This window comes from Theobroma umbraticum, unplaced genomic scaffold, assembly GCF_002168275.2.
Source record: "Theobroma umbraticum cultivar Fairchild unplaced genomic scaffold, ASM216827v3 scaffold_51.0, whole genome shotgun sequence".
Classification (NCBI taxonomy): Eukaryota; Viridiplantae; Streptophyta; class Magnoliopsida; order Malvales; family Malvaceae; genus Theobroma; species Theobroma umbraticum.
The window spans coordinates 6,887,664-6,909,677 of record NW_018397260.1 but is presented as its reverse complement, the minus strand read 5'-3'; the positions used below and the strand labels follow the sequence as shown (position 1 = coordinate 6,909,677).

Below are 22,014 nucleotides of genomic sequence, written 5' to 3'. Positions count from 1 at the left end.
AAAATAAAAATTAATTAAATATAATAAAAATATTCTTTAAAATTTTAAATAATATAATTTTTTAAAAATATTTTATTCAAAATTTTCCAATTTTATTAATCCACATTAGATGTTGGTTATCTTTTAAATGAATCCATTTTAACCGTTATTTTTTTTGCATTTTAACCATATCAAAATCCACAATTAAAATTTTCAAAGTCTCAAAATCCTAATTAATGAAAGACAAAGGCCTAACATTTAACGACTTTTCGTATAAATATAATCGAAGACCGCAGAACATTCAGGAACTCAAGGCTCTAAAGCCAATAGATTCAAAGCCAACGTCCAAGGAAATTGACACATGATGACAAACACTATTTCCAAAGTCAACAAAACCAAAAAAGGAAAAAATATAATGAAATAGAAACTTATACTATAACTTTAGACAATACGTAGCAAGTACTACTTTTTAGTATTTATGAAATTATCCAAAGATAGAAAAATTTAAACTAAATTCGACAATGGGCATGGTCTAAAGCTCACCTAACCAAAGTAACTTTAATCAATGGAATCTGGCTGTAATTTTGTTACTTTCGTATCGGCGTGGGTTTCTTGGTATTTTAGCTTGGATTAATCAATCTTGGAAAATGTCGCAGCCTGGGGCAACTCATCCTAAAATCGGAACGAAGTTTCCCAGTGTCGGTATTGAATTTGCGCTGGATTTTGTCTGTTTTATAGTCATTCCCCTAAGGGAAATAAAAACAAATGAAAATTCGTTATGAATAGTCTCCTTTTTATTTTTTCTTTTGCAAAAAAAAATTACGGGTTAATTTAATTGAAGATTGATGTAATTTGTACTGATTCTTTGTGAATACTTAAACAAAACAAACAAGCTCAAATTATTTCACTCTATAATTTGTTGCGAGACAAAAGCCAATCAATATGGACTTAGTTTCAGCTCAAAATCAGAATTTCAGCTAAAATTCCCATTGCACCATGTTTGGTATCGAGGTTTGCTTGATCCCGTTTCATCGTACGGCAGGGCTATGATTCTTTTATTATACGGTTCAAACAATTCTAACAATATGGGATTCTCTTTAGTTGCTTTTTCTTCTTTCCTTCTTCGACGTGAGAGAGAGTGTGTGCGCTTTTAATTATTCCATGTATCATTCGTTAAAAGCAAATGTAAATATTATATTCATGTTGAATTCCAATCAAAAAACAATTTAAGTTTACAAAATAAAATAACATATTTAATTATAAATATTTGATTCTCGAATCGAGTTTATATCTAAACATGTTTTAAATTATTCAACATATATGATTAATTCAAGTAAAAAAAAAGAATTGTATATGTGAACATAAGACAAGTTTTGATTATCTTATATATGTTAGATTTTCTCAATTATGGATTTATATTATTTATATTTATTTTGTTTTTTATAAAATAGATTAAGTTTATTTGATTTTGATAAAACGACAATCAATTATATCTTATAATTGAATTTATTTATTCATATATGTAACCAATAATAATATATTAATACAATAAATGTAGACTTAATGTGTAGATCTATTTAAGAGCCCTATATCCCGTGGTGCGTGGGATTAGAGATTCAGTATATAAAAAAAGGTTAGTCCATTCTCCCGTCCAAGCAAAAACACAAAGATCTTATCCATTAGAGAATTACAAAGAAAATGAAAAGAATATCCTAATCTACTAAAGACCAACAGTCAATTTGATTAATATTGTTTTTATTGTTAAACCATGAACCATAAATCAAATATATTTTGTGTTTATGAAATATTTATTTTTATTTTTGAAATTAAAAATTTGAATTTTAAATTTTGACCTTTTTAAGATGAAGTAACCATCATTAAACTAAATTTGATTTTTTTTTTGTACTTATATGAATAATTGCATTTATTGACTTGTGATTTTATCAAACAAGTTACCTTTTTTTTTGGGTTCGGATCAAACAAGTTACCTGAATTTGTCCAGTCCCTGACGCTATGTTTACATCAAATTCAATGATAGGATTCATAGGAACTACAAACGCAATATCAAACAGGATCGTAGCCCTTGTCTATTATATTTGTTCAAGATTGATATAATTTTTTTTCTCAAAGTTTTCATTTTTGAAAAGATAAATTATCCACAAAAGATGAGAACAATTTCTTAAGAAAAAAAAAAAAAGAAAAGAAAGAAGGCCATCGTGAAATTGGCTTTTGCGTTGGAACACAAACCTCCTAAATGGACAAAGTTTGACGTCCGATCTCAAAAAACGCCAAACTGACTTAACCATAGCGAGTCCCATTGGCCAATGGCACTCACCATTGACTCAACACATTGGCTATTGCATGCGCCACAGATGCCGTCCAGCCCAGCCGTGACAGCTGCGAGTTGTACAAAAATATTTTACGGTGTAACTTATATAAATTAATATTTAATAAATTAATAATTTTAATTAAATAATATTTTTAATCAATTTTGACTCAAAATTAATGTAATAAATTAATAATTTATGAAATTTATAAAATAATATATTTTTAAGAAAAACACATAAACCATATTTGATGTATAAATTAATAATTTTTTTATTTATCCAAATTATTCATATATAGTTTAATTAAAATTTTTTTATAAACTATGATTTCAATATTAATTGTTTTATTTTTTAAAATTTGTTCTCTTTAGATTTTATCTTTAACTTTTCTTAATGTATTATAAAATTCTGATGTAGTGTTTTTGTGTTGTAAAAGAAAATTATGCATGATATATGTATATTAAGTTCAATGTTTACAAAAAAAATCTTTTGATAAATTATTTTTTTATTAATTGATGTATAAATTAATAAATTATTAATTTATCAATTAGATAATATGTTGATTAATTAATAAATTTTTATAAACTTGTATTAATTTTGAAAGGTTTAGTTGTAATATTCAAAATAATCTCTAAACGATTTAATAAAATTCAACTAAGTTTTTATATTTTTTTACAAGTTTTTATACTTTTATTTTGAATCAAATAAATTTTTATGACTAATAATTTATTTAGTCAAAATATCATTTATCATTTTATATTATATGATACTAATTTGAAATGCTAATATGTTATAATTAATAATGATATGATATGTTGATATATCATAATTGATAATAACGTGATATATATAACGTGATATATATGACACGATAATGTGATTATATTGTATTTTTATTTACATATTAATGCCATGTGGATTTAAAATGATAAGTAATATTTTAATTAATAATAATTTATAAATTATTAATCATAAGATTTTATTTAATCTAAATAAAAATATAAGACTTGATTAAATATATTAAAAAAATTAAGACTTATTTAAATTTTTTAAAATAGTTTAAAAATTCTTTTAAGCACTATGTCTTATATTTTTTGTTGTGGAGATGTTAACAAATTTGAGAGGAAAAAAAAAATAACACAATAGGCTGTGTTTGGTACGAAGACATGTTCCAGCCAAATATGGACTTAAAGGCTTGAGGAAGTGACCAAGTATAGTAAACAGTCGAATATTCTTTTGATGGGAGAACTTTCTTCTATCTTTATCCAATTCTTCCATTGTTTTTTTCGTTTGGGTCCCGCTAGCAGAAAGTGACTGCGAAAGAAAAAGTCACATCTCAGCAGAAAAAAGTTTTACGATGCAAGCAAAAGTCACCTAATATTAAAATGACAACAAATGCCTATTCTTTTTTAACAAGTATGTGGAAAGTCTGCTTGACGTCAATGTGCATTTCCTGAACTAGAAGTAAGATAAAACATTAACCTTATATTTAGTTAACGGAATAAATAAAAATAAAATAAAATAAATATTATATAAAATAAAATAAAATAATTATTATATAATTTAATATGATAAATAAAATAAGTCAAAGATAATTATTATCGTTTATTACAGTATTTGATAAGTAAAAATAAATTTAAAATAAAATATAAAATATAAAAAAATAAAAATATTTTTATTACATATATAATTATTTATTTTTATTTTATATTATTTTAAAATATTAATAATTTATTATTTATTTAAAAATCAATAATTGATTATTTAAATATTAATATTTTATTTATATTTTAAAATTTTAAAATTTTATTTAAAGTTTAAATATTATTATGATTAGTTATATGTATTTTATTTTTTAAATATTAATTTTTTATAGTTTATTTAAAATATTGGTAATTTATAATTTAAATAGCAATATTTTAATTATAATTTAATAATTAATATTTTATTTATAATTTATATGATATTATGATTAAAATATAAATAATTTTAATCATTTTTTAATTTAAAATATATTTTTATAATATATTATTAAAAATTTAATTTTTAAATAATATTAATAATTGATAATTTAAATATTGATATTTTATTATAATTTAATCATTAACATTTAAAATATGAATATGTTATTTATAATTTAATTATTAACATTTTACAATATTAATATTTTATTTATAATTGAATGTTATTATGGTTAAAATATAAATAATTTAAATTAATTTTTAAAATTCAAAATGGTATTTTTTATAATATATAATTAAAAATTTAAACTTTTTTCTTTTTATTTATAATTTAATCATTAACATTTTTAAATATTAATAATTTATTTATAATTTAAATGTTATTATGATTCAAATATTAATAATTTTAATTAATTTTTAAATTTAAAAATATTATTTTTTATAATATATAATATGTAATTTTTCAAATTTATAAACGATATTTTGATCTTTATTTTTTAAGGCTATTCCTTAACCAAGGAATAGCTAATATCATAAGAGGTGTTAATATTAGCTATTCCCTAGTTTAACTTATTTTGGAAAATAACCATTTTAAAGGGATGATTATTCCTTGGAGCAGGTGATAACCAAACAAACGAACATTTGTTCCTTAAAAATACAGAGGGAATGGCTAAAACCTTGACCCAAGCCATTTTTAGGACGAACGTTACATTTTTAATTCCTACTAAAGGAGGTTGAAAATATAAATTGGGTCACAATCTTCAATTCAATTGTTTTGATTGTTTATATTAAGTTAATAATTTAATATTAATTCATAAAAAGAAGAATGTGTAAATTTAATTTTATACCTTATCACAAAAAATTTATTCTATAAATTAAATTGAAAACATTTTTTATATTTTATTATGTATTTCACTTATCTACATAAATAATCTTTTTAAAATTTAAATCTAATTTATTTTTTAAATATTTCAAAATTAAATTGAATTGTGATTAAAAAAATGATAAAAGCTTGATCTAACTTGACTTTATGAATTTGAATATATGTTTAATTATAATAGGCAAAGTTACTTTTCCTTGAATAAAACAAGCCATAGCATAGAATCGAATCATAATATGCTTGAAAGCTACAATGCCACAAAAGACATTAGGATGGCCACGTCAGCTTCAAGATTTAGCTTTCAAATTGAAGCACGTTCCTGAGGCATGTCAAATCAAAAAGCCTCTTTTCGCAATAACTTCATTTCTTTCCTTCTTTGTTCCTTTGTTTCTATTTTTACTGTCATTTCACCCTTGGAGCTACTAGTAACACATAATTGGTACAAAAGTTTTCCGTACTTATTTAACAAGTATAGAAAAGAATTTCAACCAGTGATGTTATGGTTACTAACAAATAATTAAGTTTGTTACTATTATTTTTGCTGTTATATATGGTTGTGTTGTACCTATAAGTCTTTTGCACTATACCTGCAAGAGAAATCTTCTGTGCCATCATCCAGATTTTTCTTGCATTCATAGTTCCACCATTGCTGATCATCACAATCCACAGGTTTATGAAAACCAATGTATGAGTTCATTAAAAGATGCTGAACAAATCAAGGTGTAGGTCATGATCCCGGTTTGATTAGAAATTTCATGACTTTACATCAGCTTGTAAAGTTCAACTACAATAGAGCTGAAAGATTACAGGAGGTCAAGAATATTAGACCTGCGGTCTTGCCTGAACAACATAAACAATTCCATCTTTTATTACTCCTTCAATGTCCTGGGGACGACCATAAAGGGTTTCTATAATTTTCCCTGCCTCTGCAACTTTTGCGAAGAGTGAGATCTGAAAAGTTTTGTCAACGATCATTGGATCGATGGAGTAATCCAAAACCATGCTTTCCTCTTTGTCCATAAGTACACTAACATATTTAAGAAAGGCATATTACAAAGGCATTTTTTTAAACAAAAAATGTGAAGCACTGTATGCATGCCAAAATAAAACCTAGGTCAAGGAACATTTGATGAGATCCTCATCACTAAATATACCATCATGATCACCATTTCAATGACAAGATGGATTGGTGGCTAGGATTACTTTGTTTGGAGAATACTATGAATACAAGACATAAGAGGTGACAGTTCAATATTTGATCATGTCAGTCTATAAATAAATAACTACTTATAATCCTTTTGTTGTTTGCAAAACATTGTCCAAAATTCACTTCAGAACGAACCTGTCATAAAGCCCGGCACCTGCATATCCCTCAAGATCTTCACCATTTGAGTCAGAGCGAAAAATGATAGACGGCTTAGAGTATAGTCCTATTTGCTTGCTTGGATAACCAGTAACCTGAAGATTATTGTGAAAAAATAAAAAAATTTCTTAGCCTCCTAAAATTTTGGTAAGCAAAAACTTAGAAAACAAAAGCCAATTGAATATTGATCTGGTATGCTTATCCAGAATTACATAGGGCATGTATCGACAGATAGTAGATGCAAAAGAAACAAAAGGGCCTTACGATAGGACATTTTATGTTGTTCTTTTTTGCAATGAAGCTCATAGCGCGTCCTGGATATGCACCCACCAATGTCTCTCCCAAACCTTTCACAATCTGCTTTTAACCCAAGAACATAGATGAAAAATGCTCTTGAGATAACTTAGTACACATAGAACAAAAAGGGTGGGCTTACCTCTGCATATATTTCTGAGGTGTCTCCTGATAATGGGTTTTTTGTGTGAATGACAAAAGCATAATCACCACAAATGACTTCTTGAACCAATACAGCCATGCGGAGGTCTTCGTGATTAAGTTTAGCTTTCCTACAACTAAAATATGCTCTTTCATTCCATTTTGAAGCCCAAACCTGCATATATAGTAAAAGAAAGGTGACTCTTCGGAAGGGCACCAAGTTGTTTCAATAAATAATAATATGGCTTTTATATTGCCATAAACTTTCATTTCAACTGACTATCAACATCCGTAACAAAGGAATTCAAATAATATTATTAATTATGTTCTGGTTAGAATCCAACAAGAGTGAAATGTGGATAAATTTGAAGGATTAACATGTAAGGAAAAGACCTTGACCTAACCCCTTAAACTTCTTGATTAAGCTGATGTCAAGAACTTTGTTCTGGTTCTTTATCTGACCTTCCAATTTTAAAAGTAGTATCAGAAACTAAAAGTTCCGTCCGGAAAAGTAACAATGTGAAAAGGGGGTGGCACCATGCTGGCTCCAAAGATAGTAGGGTGCTTCTTGAATCCTGGTTTAGGAGAGGCAAAATTTAGCCTCTTGGTTGAATGCATCATGTGAAGGCCCAGCTAGTGTCTAACTTGTATATATGTCTTAAAACCCTTACTAGTGGACACCATTCATCTCAACTTGGCTGATAAAAAATGAGTAGATATCCTGTTTCAGATTGTGAAGTTGAACCAAAAAACCATTGAAACTGTCAAGAGCAGAGTGTGACCAACCTGAACCTTACAAGAGTTGTTAAAATTTATTGTTTAATAGGAAATTATGATGCCAGTAACAAAAGAGAAAAGGAAAAGGAAAAAGGATCAGTAGAAAGAATAAGAAAATGCATTATATGCCAAAGAAAATCCAACCTTTCTTATTGCTTCCCAAGCACAGTTCCACCTGCCTTCACCTTCATCACCAGGCCAGGGCATTCTAGCACTTCTCATTTTGCTCTTAAGTTCAGTGGTCTACCACAAAGTTCAAAAATACAAAATTCTCAGTTTGAAAGATTAGTAGGTATGACATATTAACTATCTTGATATTTATATGCATAAACAATAAAAAATTTTGTAGGAAGTGTCTTCATATTCAGATTGCTATAACATAGGACCTGTTTGACAGCAACAATGCCATAGTGCAGTTAAATACCAATGAATTAAAATTACCAAAGACAAAGGAGCACTCATTTGTAGAATAGCTCCTTTTATTTCTTGAAGTTTGGAAACATCACCACCATGCACTAATTTGCGAAGAAATGTAATCTTGTTTCCTATATCCTGAAAAAATAAAGCATTAAAATTCAGAGAAAGAAAAGCAAATTGCAGATATCAAACTTGCATACTCATCTGAAACACAAATATCAAACTTTAGAATATAATTACCCATGATAAAAAAATCCATAAGATATTTTGAGAACTACAATTTCATTCCTAAGTATTTTGACTTTTTGAGTTGGTCTTAAAATCCAAGGGTAGCATAAGATACCAGTCAGTTATGCACCATGTCTGGTGAAATTGTTACTGTTCTACTTATCTCCACCTGCTCACTTTGTGAACCAAGATGTGTAGACCCTGGAAGAAATAGAAAGAATGGAATATCCAAGTACTATTCAGGAAGGCGGAGGTAGAAGACCTATAATTATAGAAAAGACTGCAAGGGTTTCTGATTGCCTTTTTATTAATTCTGTGTATTATAAGCTTGTGAGGCCTCCAACTTGAGTATTGAGCCTCTAACGAAGGAATTACATTTGACATGAAGAATGTGAATATTCAAAGATGTAAGTCTTAGACTAAGTAGAAAGCCAATTAACTGAAAAATGTTCATCAAGGTTGACTGCCAAGGTTCTAAATATGGCTCACTCCAAATAGATAAAGTCTGGCATCCAATGATCTCTAATGTGCCAGTACTTAGTTTCTAGATGTGGACATATATCTTAGATTCTGACCTTGCTGGTAGAACTTCCATTGAGATCTTTTCATAACTTTACAGGTCAAAGTAAAAGTAAACTTACACCTGTATAGATAACTAATCCCCTTTTTAGTTTGAACCTGCAGTGAACTTTTGCTCTCATATAACCTTTTCCTTTCAGTCTTACAGGTACATTTGAAAGAAATTGAAAAAGAAAAGAGAATGGAACACCTAAAGAAACAAAAGACAATGGTATATAGAAAATTAAAATTTAACTGATATAAGCGATGCACAATAGAAAGTAGTTACCTTATTAATGTCTTCGGATACAACAGTTTCAAAAGCTCCAAATGGTATTGCAACTGACATTGGAATCCTGATCCATGATGGCACCCTTCCTCTTAAAAATTTTATATTACAAGATTTGGCTCCAACCTGAATCAAAGAAGATTGTTGGTTTCACTCAGATATATCCTGCAAACTAATCATTCATTCTATCAAGAGTAATAAAGTGGAATGAGCGAACCATTTCAGTGGTGAATTCCTCCAGTGAAAGAGCATATCTACCACAGAAGGTCTTTCTCTTAAGGGTGACTTGTCGAGGAATGGAAGAAGAAACAAGGGAACTTAGAGATAAGTTAGAGCCACTGATGTCACTGCAAGTGGAGGAAAAACAGTTCATTATAGTATTAGTGAAAAGGTGTAAAAGATTACTGGTCAAGCAGTTATTATTAGCGTGCCTGATTATCAAATTTGAGGACTTCAGTTTTATAGATACAGGTCGTCCCTCCTTCAACTTGAGATTCCTGAAATTATTTTGATCGAAGCATGTGGCAAAGCATATCTGCACCATGCTGCTGTAAGTTAATTATATATGTTGCTTTTCTCAAGCTAAGCAATTAGGGTAACTTTGAACTTGCAGATAAGGTGAAAATATTCACTTTTTTGTGACAGAGTGGCTTAAATAAAAGTTGTGATAAGTGACACAAAAGACACGTGCCTTACTATTTCTTGCTCTGATAGACACATGAGACAGGACATCTGGCATATCAGATGTCAACACTGCAACAACCCCATCTGGAATCTCCTCCTCTCCAGTTACTCTAGTAGCAATAATAACAGTTGGCTTTTGGTAAACTTTTCTCTGAACGGTAATCAGCTCATTCACTGAAGTTACAAAACCACACACTTCAACAGGGCTGATAACCTGCCAACTGTTAAACACAAACTTCAGCAAATATTGAGAGCAAACACCATACCAGAAAAAAGAGTCCACAAAATAGAAAACCATCTTCACTAATGAAAAAACCTTATGAAGCTGAAAGGAAACCTATCATATCAGTTCAAATATAAACATATTACAGCCAGATTTGAGTAAACTACATGGCTATTCAGCACACAACTAGGTTTCATTGAAAACTTACATTCCTAAATTTGCAACTTTTCTAAGAATGGGGTCAAAACGATTAATGAGCATAGAAAGAACAGCAGCCGATCCTGCTCTTACTAATTCTTCCGCCAAAGTATCTATCTGACAGCAGAATAAAAGAATTTTAGATGCAAAATACATTCCCAGATGGTGTAAAACTGAGAACTAAACATCACTTTCATCATCAAATATATGTCGAAGTTGAATCACATACCACTGTTTTCCCAATGCCAAGAAGTTTACCAAGATATTCAGCACTAGGCTGGATCTTATTCTGGAAATCGAGGGCCCTGTCAGCAAGTACTAATTGCAGTCGATCAAGAATAGCCTTTGTCTGTAATGCCCACTGAACATCCCTGGGTTTGTATGATTCAGAGACACGATACCAATCCTGTGAAAGTTGAAAGAAAACAACAATTGGTGAGTCCTAAAATAAGCATCAAGCATTATTTCACCACTACTTAATAGAGAATAAAAGTTTAATACCATAGATAGTCAAGTAAATGACAAAGCTATTAGCCACAAATGCATCACAATGAAAAGGTTATTGTTTCAATAAAGCTCACAAAAGTAATATACCTTTGTACAGTAAATGAGATCTTCATTGTTGACTGTGGACAGGCACAAATTTTCAAGCACCAAGGAAATGAAGAACATGATTTCCTGATTCACAAGTAAGACAAACAAGTATAAATGGGTTGTCTTCATGCTCTAAGTTTGCTGGTTTGCAAATATATTCAGACAACTTAATTAAATAAAACATTTACTGGTGGATATTTAAAGTTAAAATTTTTAAGTCTCCTTTCCATGGTTGTTCTAACAGCTGAAGCCAAAGCAAGATCAAGGAATAGCAGCTCTTTTGCTAATCTATGAGTTGTCAGGAGAAGAGGGCGAATCTCAATGCGGGATTCCAGCAACTTCTGCACTGCAAAAAAATATATTCAATCGCACGTAATGTACCTAGAATTTGAATAAAATAAGCTTCATTTCACTCCAAGTACAAATTCTAACCTCCATCAAAGGGCCAATGTTTTCATCACCTATATGAGTTTTGACAAAGTTCAGGCAGCCCTGGGATTTGACAACAATGAAAAAAGTCATTCCCCATTACATTGTTTAGGGTGAAAAATAAGAAAATTTTTCAAGAAAGAACAGTGAATCAGAAAAATTATAATCCAGATTAGTATAAATAATTCTCGGATACCAAACCAAAATACTGATCCATAAGTTGAAATGTCATGAATAGTATGCTTATTATGAATGCCCATATAAAGACTCTTATGACACATAAGAGAAAGATAGTATGCATAAACTCACAGAAAAAAGGAAGAGACACTTACCTGCAACTTTAGTGATAAACCACCAAAGGCATTAACTCTATCTGCTCTTGCAAAATCCTGATTCTAAAGACCAGTAAGAAGATGGATATTTGAGTTTGTAACAACTCAAAATTGATGGTTAAGGAAATGGAAAATATGCACAACTCCAAAGAATTCCTTGTCTGATGTTGCTGTAACTAACCTTGAAGGGGGAAGCCAAACAACTTTCAATAGCGGATTCAAGTTCTGCACCAGAATGCACAGCCTGTGGCATGTTGTCACAAACAATAAGAAGTAATAGCTAGATGAACATAAAAATTATGACTAGGACTTAAAAGGAAAGTTTTAATAGCATGATTATAGCTATTATTGACTTAAAAGACACCAAATTAATAATGGTCTGTCTTGAAAATATCTTAGGTCATACACACTATGAATGAAGGATAATTTCAAAAAAATTTTGGAACGTGGCAATTTATTTGATCTGCTCCTTGAAGATACTTACAAACACTGTAATTTATATCAGATAGAGGGATTTCTTGCTAATTTCTATTTGCAAATTTTAGTCACTAGCATTTGGTAACTCAGATTCCTTGTTAAGAAGCTGACTTCTTCTTGATTGGTAGTTTTCATCAAATTTATTTGCAGGATTCAACTCCACGTTCCAAGCAGTTAAGTCAAACTTGATGAATTTTTATCAAAATTAAGAGCATGATCATGTAACTTCCTTAATGTTTACTTCAGTAAATGTGAGCAGAAAAGACAGGTTAAACTTCCATGAAAAATATAGTACTTGGTCCATACAGTATTGATACCTTCAATGTCTTCAAGTACATTGTAAGGTCATGGATGAGACCTTCTTTAGCTTCCATCCTGAAATGAGGCTCTGACACAATTGGGCGGTCATAACTTGCGAGTTTTTCCTTTGTGAGACCATGGGCATTTAATGTTTTCCAATAAACATCACGCTTCAAACCACATCTCAGATAATTTAATAGTGCCTGTTGCAAAAGAAGACAAGATTCCACTAACGGTATGTCTATCTATGTGAACTTGTTTATCCAATCAAATATAATTCCCTGACTTAGCTTTTCAGTCAGTCTAGCTCACAGCTAAAATGTCCTCACCTTGTATTTAGAGATAAATAGAACGTTCCAGAATATGCCCAATTCACTTAAAGCATAATGTCTATGACTAATTTATATGAACCTTCAAAAGATCCTCAATTTCTTCAGTTTATTTACGTCATCTGTCCTAATAGTAATTCCTTGATAATTAATTACATACCTCACAAATAAACACGTCATCCAGGCTACTGTTATTGTGCAACTTTTGGTGCCATTCTTCCATCATCCCACTTTTGCAATCATTATTTCTCTAATGAACAAGCTGGAGAATTAGTTTTGCCCAAATGATGCACAACCCATTTCTGTAAGACATTAATTTGACATACCTGAATCATTAGTATTTCATCACGAATTCTCTGCCCAACATCACCCTGACCTCCACGACCAACAAATGTCATTACTAGCCTTACAATCTCTCGGTCATTTGGCTGGTCCAAAAATGTTCTTTGCAGTAAATTGGTAAACCTGTCTTGAGCTTCACTAATTTCACTGCAAAAATTTTTGAAGACACTGACTTAATAGGCTAATATTGCTTAAATGTGCTATAGAATCTTCAAATCAACTTTTCACATCTCAATTTGTATGACAATATGTTAGCACATCTGATAATCCCTTAGTTTACAAGCGATTCACACATGGGAAGTATAAACTAAATCAACATATCTGATTGGTTGCTGGCAGTTTATTCTTAACAGTTTCATTGTGGTTCCTATTTTATTGTTAGTGGTAGTTTCCATTTCAGTTGTTGGAGGTTATGTCTCCACCTTATTTTATTGTTAGTGGCAGTTTTTCTGTTTTCATGTTATTGGAGGTTTGTGTGTGTCTCCACCTTTTCCACTTTCTTGGCTTTAAGGGTGGTTATTCCACCAAGTTGTAGTTTAAAAGGACTGAAGTTAATAAAAGGAGGGTGTTCAGCATCTATTCAAGTTTTTGAGTACTCAAAACTCAAGAGATCTAGCAGGTTCTCTCTAATGGAGCACCGCTACAAACATAAGGTCGAAAAAAAGAACCATCCACCCAAGTACCTAGTGTACCTCAAACTAAACCAAACCCTTCCACAACACCGTCCCATAAACTTAATCCGTTTCAAGGGACGCGTATCACAAATAGAATTTGTTTATCTTTTAAATCTGGAGAACGCAACTATGAATATGAAAATAATCTGAAATACTTTCCTACAGTTTGTGTTAAGAATAGGGGAAAATACCATTATCTCATGGGAGGGAGGGAGCATGGGAACTTATGTGGAGTCAAGATCTATCAAGAATGTTCTTCATTAAAGCAAGTAAGACATGCAAATTTTACCGAGGTTTCACATTATAGTTCTTGTTCCACGTAAGATGCCTGCACATCATGAACCTCATCCAGACTAATATACCAATAAGTGCTAATTCTCCTTCAACTTTGCAGCGTTCTGTCAACTCTGTTGCAATATTGAACCTGACAGTTGAGTATGTAAGTTATTAGTGGCAAAACAAGGTAAAGAGATATATTAGCAAGATCCTACAATCTCAGCTGCTGTATGATGCTGAGAAATGGTCCTGATGTTTCCAAATTGACAGTACTCTGAAAGTATGGATCTGCTTAGATTCATTTATCATGTGCTTGGCTCATCGTTTAAAGTTACCTGTGCATCAAGGACCTCTCAGCCTCCTTTTCTCTTACAGATATTTCATCAAGCAACCATTTGACAATTCCTTTCCTGTACCCATCAGCCTGCAAAAAAGGTACTCCACATTTCCATGAAAAATACCAACAATTTACCTAACAACTTAGCCAAAAGAGACTGAAAATAATGGTGATGTGGAAATTGGTTAAAAGAAATGCTATATGACTAGCATCAGATAATTAACTAAGACAAAAGGCAATTAGTTCTCCATGTTCTTCGGTGTGAATGTGTAACTATTTTATCAGATCATCAAAAAGGCAGTCACAAAAATGAGCATTTCTGAACTTCTTTTCCTCAATAAAATAGTTAGACCCATAACTATTACTTCATTACTTCCAGCAAACCAGCTAAAGATTCTGTTCAAATGCAGTCCGCCTTCGATAATGGTTTTCCTGGCATCAATAGCTCAAATTCAAGTTTCCATTTTCTTTTGAAATATTTATATAAACCATAATATCACATGGTTTAAGCCATTCATCCTCAACTTTAATGGCCCAGCATTCAGAAATCTTAATAGCTCTGGTGTTGTGGATATTCAATCCTTCCATCAAATGCTAAGGACTAATGTGGTTTTAAAGCCTATTTTTGGTTATGAAACAGGGGAAGTGACAATATACACTATTCAGTAATAAGACTAACTATGGAGTGGAAGATCCCCTTGTCAAATTTTCTCATATCACTTGACTGGTTTCACTTTCATGACAAAAACCAAACTCTGAAATTGGGTGAACAAATTTTAGTGATGGGGAAAATAAACCATTGTACACTGTGCTAATGATGCTAGTGCTTCGAAGGAGACCGCAAAACTTTTATATGTGAAAAACCTTCTCAGAATGCATAGGCTGTTTGTATTTCCAAACATCTATTGCAAAAAGCAAGGTTCCTTCTATAATGATATATTCTATAGTATAGTGCCAGCAATGTAAGCAACCATTCAATACAAGGTAATTAAGAGTAATACCTTCCCATTTGGCGGCTGCATAGGTTGTAAAGCTACAAAGAAGTTAGCCCCATTATTTTTAATCCAAGACCCGCCAGACCAGATCACAAATTGAATACCAACAAACTTCCTTTGCTGCAAATTAATATCTACTAACTTTTTGTCCCGGTGGGGGGGTGGCGGGGTGTTTAATCAATACAACACGTTAGCATATAACAAAAATGAGGCAAAAGTACTCGTGAAAAACTACTTTTTACAAAATACCTTAAAGGATCCTTCTGTAGTTGATATATCTATAAAATAAGTCTGACATGCTCCAACAACCGTTTTTGACTTTTCAGGCAACATATCTGATGGAGGAGTCTGGAATCAGTGATGAAAGCAGGCAGTGAGTTGAAGTAAGATTTCTAAAAGCAGACAATAGCTAGAAAATTCCAGTGTCAGTGCACTCTATTTATAATAATATATCTCCTACTAAATGAAGGACCGAGTCTCTTACCAACCATTCACCAGCTGATGATTTTGACACTCCCCAGTGAAGAACTGCAGTGCTTTTCACATTCGAAGCAACCAATATGTGATAATCACCGGTTACAACTTTAGAAAGAACCTGAAAAACAAAGATAATAAAAAACCAAATAGCAAATATGAGTTCTTGTTTCAGAGATATTAGAAGTTGATCTCATTTCTATAGATGTGTATTAGGTATCAATTCAATAATCATTGACTAAAAGAAAATGAGATGACCGGCTAATCGGTAAAGCAAAATCTCTTTCTGAATTAAATAACTAAAGTGGATTCAAACCATGGCGATGTCCATCACCATTTTTACTCTCATCCAACAAACGGAAAATTATTATAGCAATAAGACTAACCACAATTTCATTGTTGCCAACACAAAAATTTTGCTGTGAGACCACGTTATTTCCTCCAATTGATTTCTCCACGAGATTTGTCAAAGATGATGAAGGAGGACCAGTCATGTTCTTGTGCTCCTTAGAGCACCTTTGCAACCACTTCTCAACATCATGTCTTCTACGATAAGATGATGGTGTTTCACACCTTGATGGCTCTACACCAACCTGGGCTTTTGATTTTGTACTTGCATTCATATAGCCAAGCTGTAACTCATTCAAGGATATTCCCTTGGACAGCTGATGTTGGAGCTCTGTTATAGCATCTGCATAATCTTGCTGCACCAATGTGCTCACTGTTATATATAAATACCTAGATTGGCAACATCTGATAATGATATTACCTGGTTGATGTTGCAATAGCACCAACCACATATCTGAGCTACACTATTTTCAAGCATTGGCCTTCTAAGTTAAAAGCAGACAGTTGAGAGAGCAAAGGAGGACAAGAAACATCGTAATATACAGAAGAGAAATGAAATGATAACAAACACATACCACTGAGAAAATTTCCACAGGCAATACTTAGGTAGAAACAAAATATCTTCAGAAATTGAAAGGTTTCAAGTTTTAATCTGAATCAGTACAAAACGAATATAGTATTCTAAAGATACACTACACTTTTATTTTGCATTGTGATATCAAAATTTTCAGCAAAGTCATACTGAGCTGATGGTAACATAAACAGCAGAGAGAATCTCAGATTACTCAGGCATCAAACGTTTTATTGGGTAGACGAACTTTTTGGAAAATCAGAACATGCATGCCAAATGTTTCACTACTTTTTCAATAACTTTAAAATGTTTCTGAATTTCCTTACGACCTAAATTTAATTACCACAAAGGAAAGGGAAGTTAGATAGCAGAGAACATTTGATGAATCCAACTTGAAGAAATGCAAAACAGTACATTAATTCATGCTTAAGGTAATTGAGAATATAATCCAATTTTTTGCACCACAACCACCTTTTGCTGTTCTGGAGAGCTTTGGGGTCTGCCTCGGCTTTCCCAAATTAGATATGCCTTTCGATCTATTAGATCTTTTGGTATAGATGGAAAAGAAGCACTTGCATCATGTTCAGGAATCTCTACATGGAAATTCCCATGATTTAGTTTCAACCTGGAAAGCAAAGTTAGACAAGAATTTCAAATATCTCAAAATCCACAACCAAAAAAATGGGGATGGCCCAAAGGAAATACCGACCATCTGTCATGGCTGCCATCCTTCAACACAAATTCAATAGCATGTATCTTAGGGTCTCGCAACTCAATATTGACAACATATGTCTCTCCATTCTGCAGTTTAAATCAGACATTTCATCAAATTAAAATTAGTAATGAATTCTTATTTGCTTCTGAGAACAATAACATCCAAATAAACTACAGAGCATAAAGGTCAAAATAAAATTACACCTTCACAAATGGTGTTTGCATTGCACCTTGCTTATAATATTTTGCCCCTGAAGAATGTTCATTAGGGATATACCAGTTCCTGCAGAAGGATATGATTCTCAAGATATTGTTGAGGAGCCAAAAAAACCAAGTAAATAGAATTGATATTTTATAGAAGGTTTTCAGTGCTGGCCTTACGAATTCCCATGGTAAACAAAACCCCAGTGAAGAAACCAAGTTCTTGTGCAGTTTTTGAGCTGAAGTTCAACTCTTGCATTGCGCCCACTCGAACATCCAGAGACATTAATCTTCACAAAAGGCATAAGATCGAAAGAACAATGATATTAGGAGAACAATTTCCAACAATGGTAATAAACTCCGTTCAAAAGGGAAAGTTAAAACCTGAAGTTGCATCCCATCAATAAGCTGAAAATGAAGAACTCGAGGAACCTGTACACTACTGGAGGTCGCCATGGCAATTGTTCACAAACACAGTGAAACCTAATCGTTTTGCAAGACCATGTTTGAGTGACAAACACCTTTTTTATAAGCAATAAACTCTCTTTTGTCCAATCATAGTTACATAAAATGCTGGAGTATCTTTAAAAGTGAAAATGTGATGATTGATATTCTTGAAGGGAATATTGAATTACCATCACTAATAAATCTTCAAACATGATTCCATGGTCCATGGACCATACTTGATTTGGAGCGGAAGTTCACATTGAAGTAATTCATTTCATCTGACAACTGCCATTCAGATGATATATATATATATATATATATATATATATATATATATATATATAAGTACTGCCAGAAGGGGATCACTTTCAAAGCCCCAACTTTTTGTTGATTGGAATCCATTTGCTTTACTACTGTCTCAAATGAATATAGGGCACCGATTCAGCTCGTTTGAAGAATATTTAGTTTTCCCTTTTTCCCTCCTCGTCCTTCAGTTGATTTTCTTTCAATGGAAGATGGAAAACAAGGGCAGTCGAGGTAAGGCTTTCTTACTGGAATAGGAAGAGGAGCTGGAATTCCGTTAAGAAAAGGGAACTTGGGGAAAAGATGGAAGAGAATCAGATGCTTGGAGCCTGGGCTAGAGCCACGCTTTGAAATTCTAAAAGCAAAAGCGCAGTGTGATGCGAATATAGATTCCCACTGGAAGAAAGTGCGGGTTCTGAAATCATCATCGCCTGCATTGATGACAGAAACAGCAAGCAGAGAGAATGGAGAGATGACGCCTTTTCACAAAAGCAAAGGAGGTAACATCGGGTTGGCGTTTTGCAAACTCTTGTTCAGTTCAGCACCTATTTCTCGTCTAACGAGGAAATTTTTGTTCAATATTGAGCTTTAACTAGTAAATGGCCTCATGATGGAATAATAAACTAGAACACCCAGGAAAAATGTACAGAATGACTGGAAGAGGAAAAATCAATTCAATCAAGAAGGGAAGATCAAACAGGCAACTCGTTCCATGAATATACTAAGACCGCCATATCCTATTCAAGCTGGTGAAATAGGTTGACAGGGAACAGAAACCATTCTTATCATAAGTACAGAGGTTCCATCTTTTTGTCCTAAAATTTTCACCGTTGTCCATTATGTTATCAGAAAGAAAAACAAAAAGAAGTACCAAGAAAAATTCATCCAATAGAGGTTGATGGCTTTACAACATATATTCAATCTCAGTCAACGATCCCCTTGCACCATCATCAGACACAACACTGATTGACATTTCATTGCGAGAGCAGCTTTGAATCACATGCTACTATTTTCACCCGACCAACAGTCTCAGAAGCATCCTCAATCTTAAATGTAGCATCCTGTAAGATGAAGGTCCACACATTGTCGCAGAATCTATAAGTGTGCAGATGCCCCTGTAGCACATACAAGACAGGATCAGTGTTCAAATGGGAATATCACCGCAGGTTTGTATTGCAATGCCAGCACAATGTATGTAGATTTGAACATTTTTCAATAAAAATATAGAAGCCCTCAAATCACAAATTTATAAATGATCAAAGGCCAAAACAAGCAGCAGAAAGCAGCTAAAGATTTTGTTGTAGAAGTTCAGTAACATAAATTAGAAACCCAAGTAAATTTGACCAAAAAGGAAATACCCAGTAAATGATGCGTAATGCATAAAAGAAAGAGGTATTACCAACCACCAGCTTTAACTGTTATCGCAAAACAAGGATATTTGACCAAAAAGGAAATACATATTTACGAATATGATAAAAAAGGAACTTCGTCAAAGAAGCAAGCTTTTCACACATCTATTATTTCAAGCCTTCTGTATGGCGTGAGGTTATTTCTAAGCCAGCAAGAGTGAGTGGAATTGGCAAAAAACAAATATTCCTAATTGACTTCACTGCTTAATCTCAGCCGCAAACAAAAATTGCAGCATGTGCTGTCGAAGAACATCAATTACACCAGAAATGTCCTATACACTCTCTAAATCATATATGTCTCACAGTAAGAGCAGGTAAAACAATATCTGACTCAAGAAAGTCACAGAAAATGAACAAACTTCCATAGTTAACAAAAGTTGGGGAAAAAGAAAGAGAGAAGGCGCAGCTTAATCTCTAGATGTCTGCACAAGGTAAAAGAAAATTGGACTTTACACATTATCTCTTCCATCTCTAGCAATTATATTAAAATCAAAATAACCCACAATTAGTGCATAACAAGTGAGGCTTTGATAATAGAATTGACATGTTTACCCTGCAGTCCTAACCACCAACAGTGGTCCAAGAGAACATTTTGACAACAAGAGGTAACTATGGCCCGTGGTTTAACAACAAGTAACTCTTATAAAAGTCAAGAAGAAGTTAAACATAATTAACGATTCTGCATTCAAAATTCTTAAAAATAATCCATACTGTGTTAAAAACACTTTCTAGGCATGGTTTAACACAAAAGATTCACATGTTGTATGTGCTAGTTCACACTTCTTATAAGTGCAATTCATTATTGAAACATAACAATAAACAATCACTACAATCAGATACCATATATATGAAACTCTTTTACCCTAATGTAGCACGATCAACACCAGTCATGCATGGTCATAATTTATCTTTCTTAAAAGGATGGGAAGATCAAGGGACCGTAGCAAACTAATATCAGCTTCACTTATAACACCGCAGTTATTAATACTAAGCATTCCATAAAACAAAACATCTCACCGTGGTTATTCATAGAAATAGCAGATCACCACCATAACTCACCGTCAATTTACCCAATCAATCAACACAGTAACACCCACAAGAGACAAAAAAAAAAAGAAGAAAAAAGGAGAATTATACAATACATTAGCACCTTAAACCACAAAAAGATAAAGAAAAAAATTTTCTGTTCTCTTTTTTCTTAAAAAAAAACCCCTTTTTTTTTGACAAAAAAAGTATACCTTAATGGTAACCTTGCTCTTCACTTGACTTTCCAGGGCTTCAGTCATAGACTAACAAAAACAAAAAACTAAATTAATGAATAAATAAAATAACAAAAAAGAACGAGAAAAGCGGAACCAGGTGTTAACAGTACCTTATCGAACTGGACGAGAACCTGAATAGCGAGCTCAGGGCTGAGAGTACCGTTTGAAACCATCTCGTCTAAAGTTTCCGTCAAGCACATGCCGATCGTTGACCTCCGGTAAAGCTCAAACGTCGCCATTGTTCACACGATCTGCAAAAAAAATTTGTAAATCTAGCATCTTGATGTTGAAAATATAAAAAAATTAAGGAAATGAAAGCAAGAAAAGGTTAAATTAGGAGTTGAATTTGAAGGAAGAATTTACGGAATCTGGAGGCAACGTTGAGACGGATCGTGAATGTTTGGAAATGGTAGAGCTTTGAAGATACAAGGAGTTTAACGTTCGGTTTTGCGAAAGGGGAGAAATTTTTTTTGGGCGGAGAGGATTTGGGGCTTTTTATACCCTAGATTTTGTAGATGGGGGTATATATAGGAGCGACAGTTTTGTATGTATAGAATGACCATTTTGCCCCTCCATTCTTTTACCTTAGGAAGAGCCTGTTGAGTAGTTTGGGTCCGGGCCTCCTGCTGTGACGGATCTGACCCAAATGACGGCCCATAAACTTTTCCATTATTGAGGATTTCTTTCTTTCTTTTTTTAATGAGATAAATAATGGAATTTTCAAATGTAATTGAAGATTAAAATTGTTTGAACAATTTAATTTAATCCATTTTTAATTTCGTAAGATAGTTTGTTAATTATTTGACGATTCTTCTTGTAGTTTCTATTAAAACTTAAGATATTTTAATAGTGAGGCTGCTCATCTAAGCTTATTTTATTTC

General features: G+C 32.2%; 2 protein-coding genes across 7 annotated transcripts; both read right to left on the bottom strand.

Annotated features, from left to right (window-relative positions):
* Positions 1–5,766: 5,766 nt before the first annotated feature.
* On the bottom strand, positions 5,767–19,010 carry LOC110416392 (phosphoglucan, water dikinase). 6 transcript variants are annotated; one of them, XM_021428384.1, is made up of 32 exons: positions 18,348–19,010; positions 18,097–18,195; positions 17,893–18,002; positions 17,716–17,794; positions 17,507–17,598; positions 17,269–17,422; positions 16,265–16,582; positions 15,889–15,999; positions 15,654–15,752; positions 15,411–15,545; positions 14,408–14,496; positions 14,086–14,220; positions 13,107–13,269; positions 12,941–13,030; positions 12,469–12,654; positions 11,856–11,918; positions 11,675–11,737; positions 11,346–11,405; positions 11,102–11,254; positions 10,914–10,997; positions 10,549–10,725; positions 10,330–10,436; positions 9,906–10,119; positions 9,646–9,749; positions 9,432–9,561; positions 9,215–9,340; positions 8,164–8,274; positions 7,867–7,965; positions 6,947–7,120; positions 6,775–6,867; positions 6,490–6,605; positions 5,767–6,174 (listed from the first exon to the last, which is right to left on the bottom strand). In XM_021428384.1, exons 2-32 carry the CDS (start codon positions 18,166–18,168, stop codon positions 5,970–5,972), a joined length of 3,912 nt encoding a protein of 1,303 aa, XP_021284059.1. In that variant the 5' UTR covers positions 18,169–18,195; positions 18,348–19,010; the 3' UTR covers positions 5,767–5,969. The 6 variants fall into 6 exon arrangements, with proteins under 6 accessions (XP_021284059.1, XP_089639656.1, XP_021284061.1 ...); XM_089783530.1 differs by having other exon boundaries at positions 10,914–10,998; positions 11,142–11,254; positions 18,097–19,010; XM_021428386.1 differs by lacking the exons at positions 18,097–18,195; positions 18,348–19,010 and having other exon boundaries at positions 17,888–17,994.
* A 139-nt stretch (positions 19,011–19,149) lies between these two features.
* Positions 19,150–21,624, bottom strand: LOC110416397 (transcription initiation factor IIA gamma chain / TFIIA-gamma (TFIIA-S)). Its single transcript, XM_021428396.2, has 4 exons — positions 21,497–21,624; positions 21,244–21,384; positions 21,110–21,160; positions 19,150–19,577 (listed from the first exon to the last, which is right to left on the bottom strand). Exons 2-4 carry the CDS (start codon positions 21,370–21,372, stop codon positions 19,437–19,439), a joined length of 321 nt encoding a protein of 106 aa, XP_021284071.1. The 5' UTR covers positions 21,373–21,384; positions 21,497–21,624; the 3' UTR covers positions 19,150–19,436.
* Between the last annotated feature and the right edge of the window lie 390 nt (positions 21,625–22,014).

Excerpts from the sequence above, each read along its gene's own strand:
- LOC110416392 (XM_021428384.1), bottom strand. The coding sequence starts at position 18,168 with ATGGCGACCTCCAGTAGTGTACAGGTTCCTCGAGTTCTTCATTTTCAG. Across the intron at positions 16,000-16,264 it reads TTGGCAACAATGAAATTGTG|GTTCTTTCTAAAGTTGTAAC; the intron begins GTTAGTCTTATT and ends TTTGTTTTTCAG. Across the intron at positions 12,655-12,940 it reads ATGACGTGTTTATTTGTGAG|GCACTATTAAATTATCTGAG; the intron begins GTATGTAATTAA and ends CTTTTGCAACAG.
- LOC110416397 (XM_021428396.2), bottom strand. The coding sequence starts at position 21,372 with ATGGCGACGTTTGAGCTTTACCGGAGGTCAACGATCGGCATGTGCTTG. Across the intron at positions 21,161-21,243 it reads TTCTCGTCCAGTTCGATAAG|TCTATGACTGAAGCCCTGGA; the intron begins GTACTGTTAACA and ends TGTTTTTGTTAG. Across the intron at positions 19,578-21,109 it reads AGAGCAAGGTTACCATTAAG|GGGCATCTGCACACTTATAG; the intron begins GTATACTTTTTT and ends TATGTGCTACAG.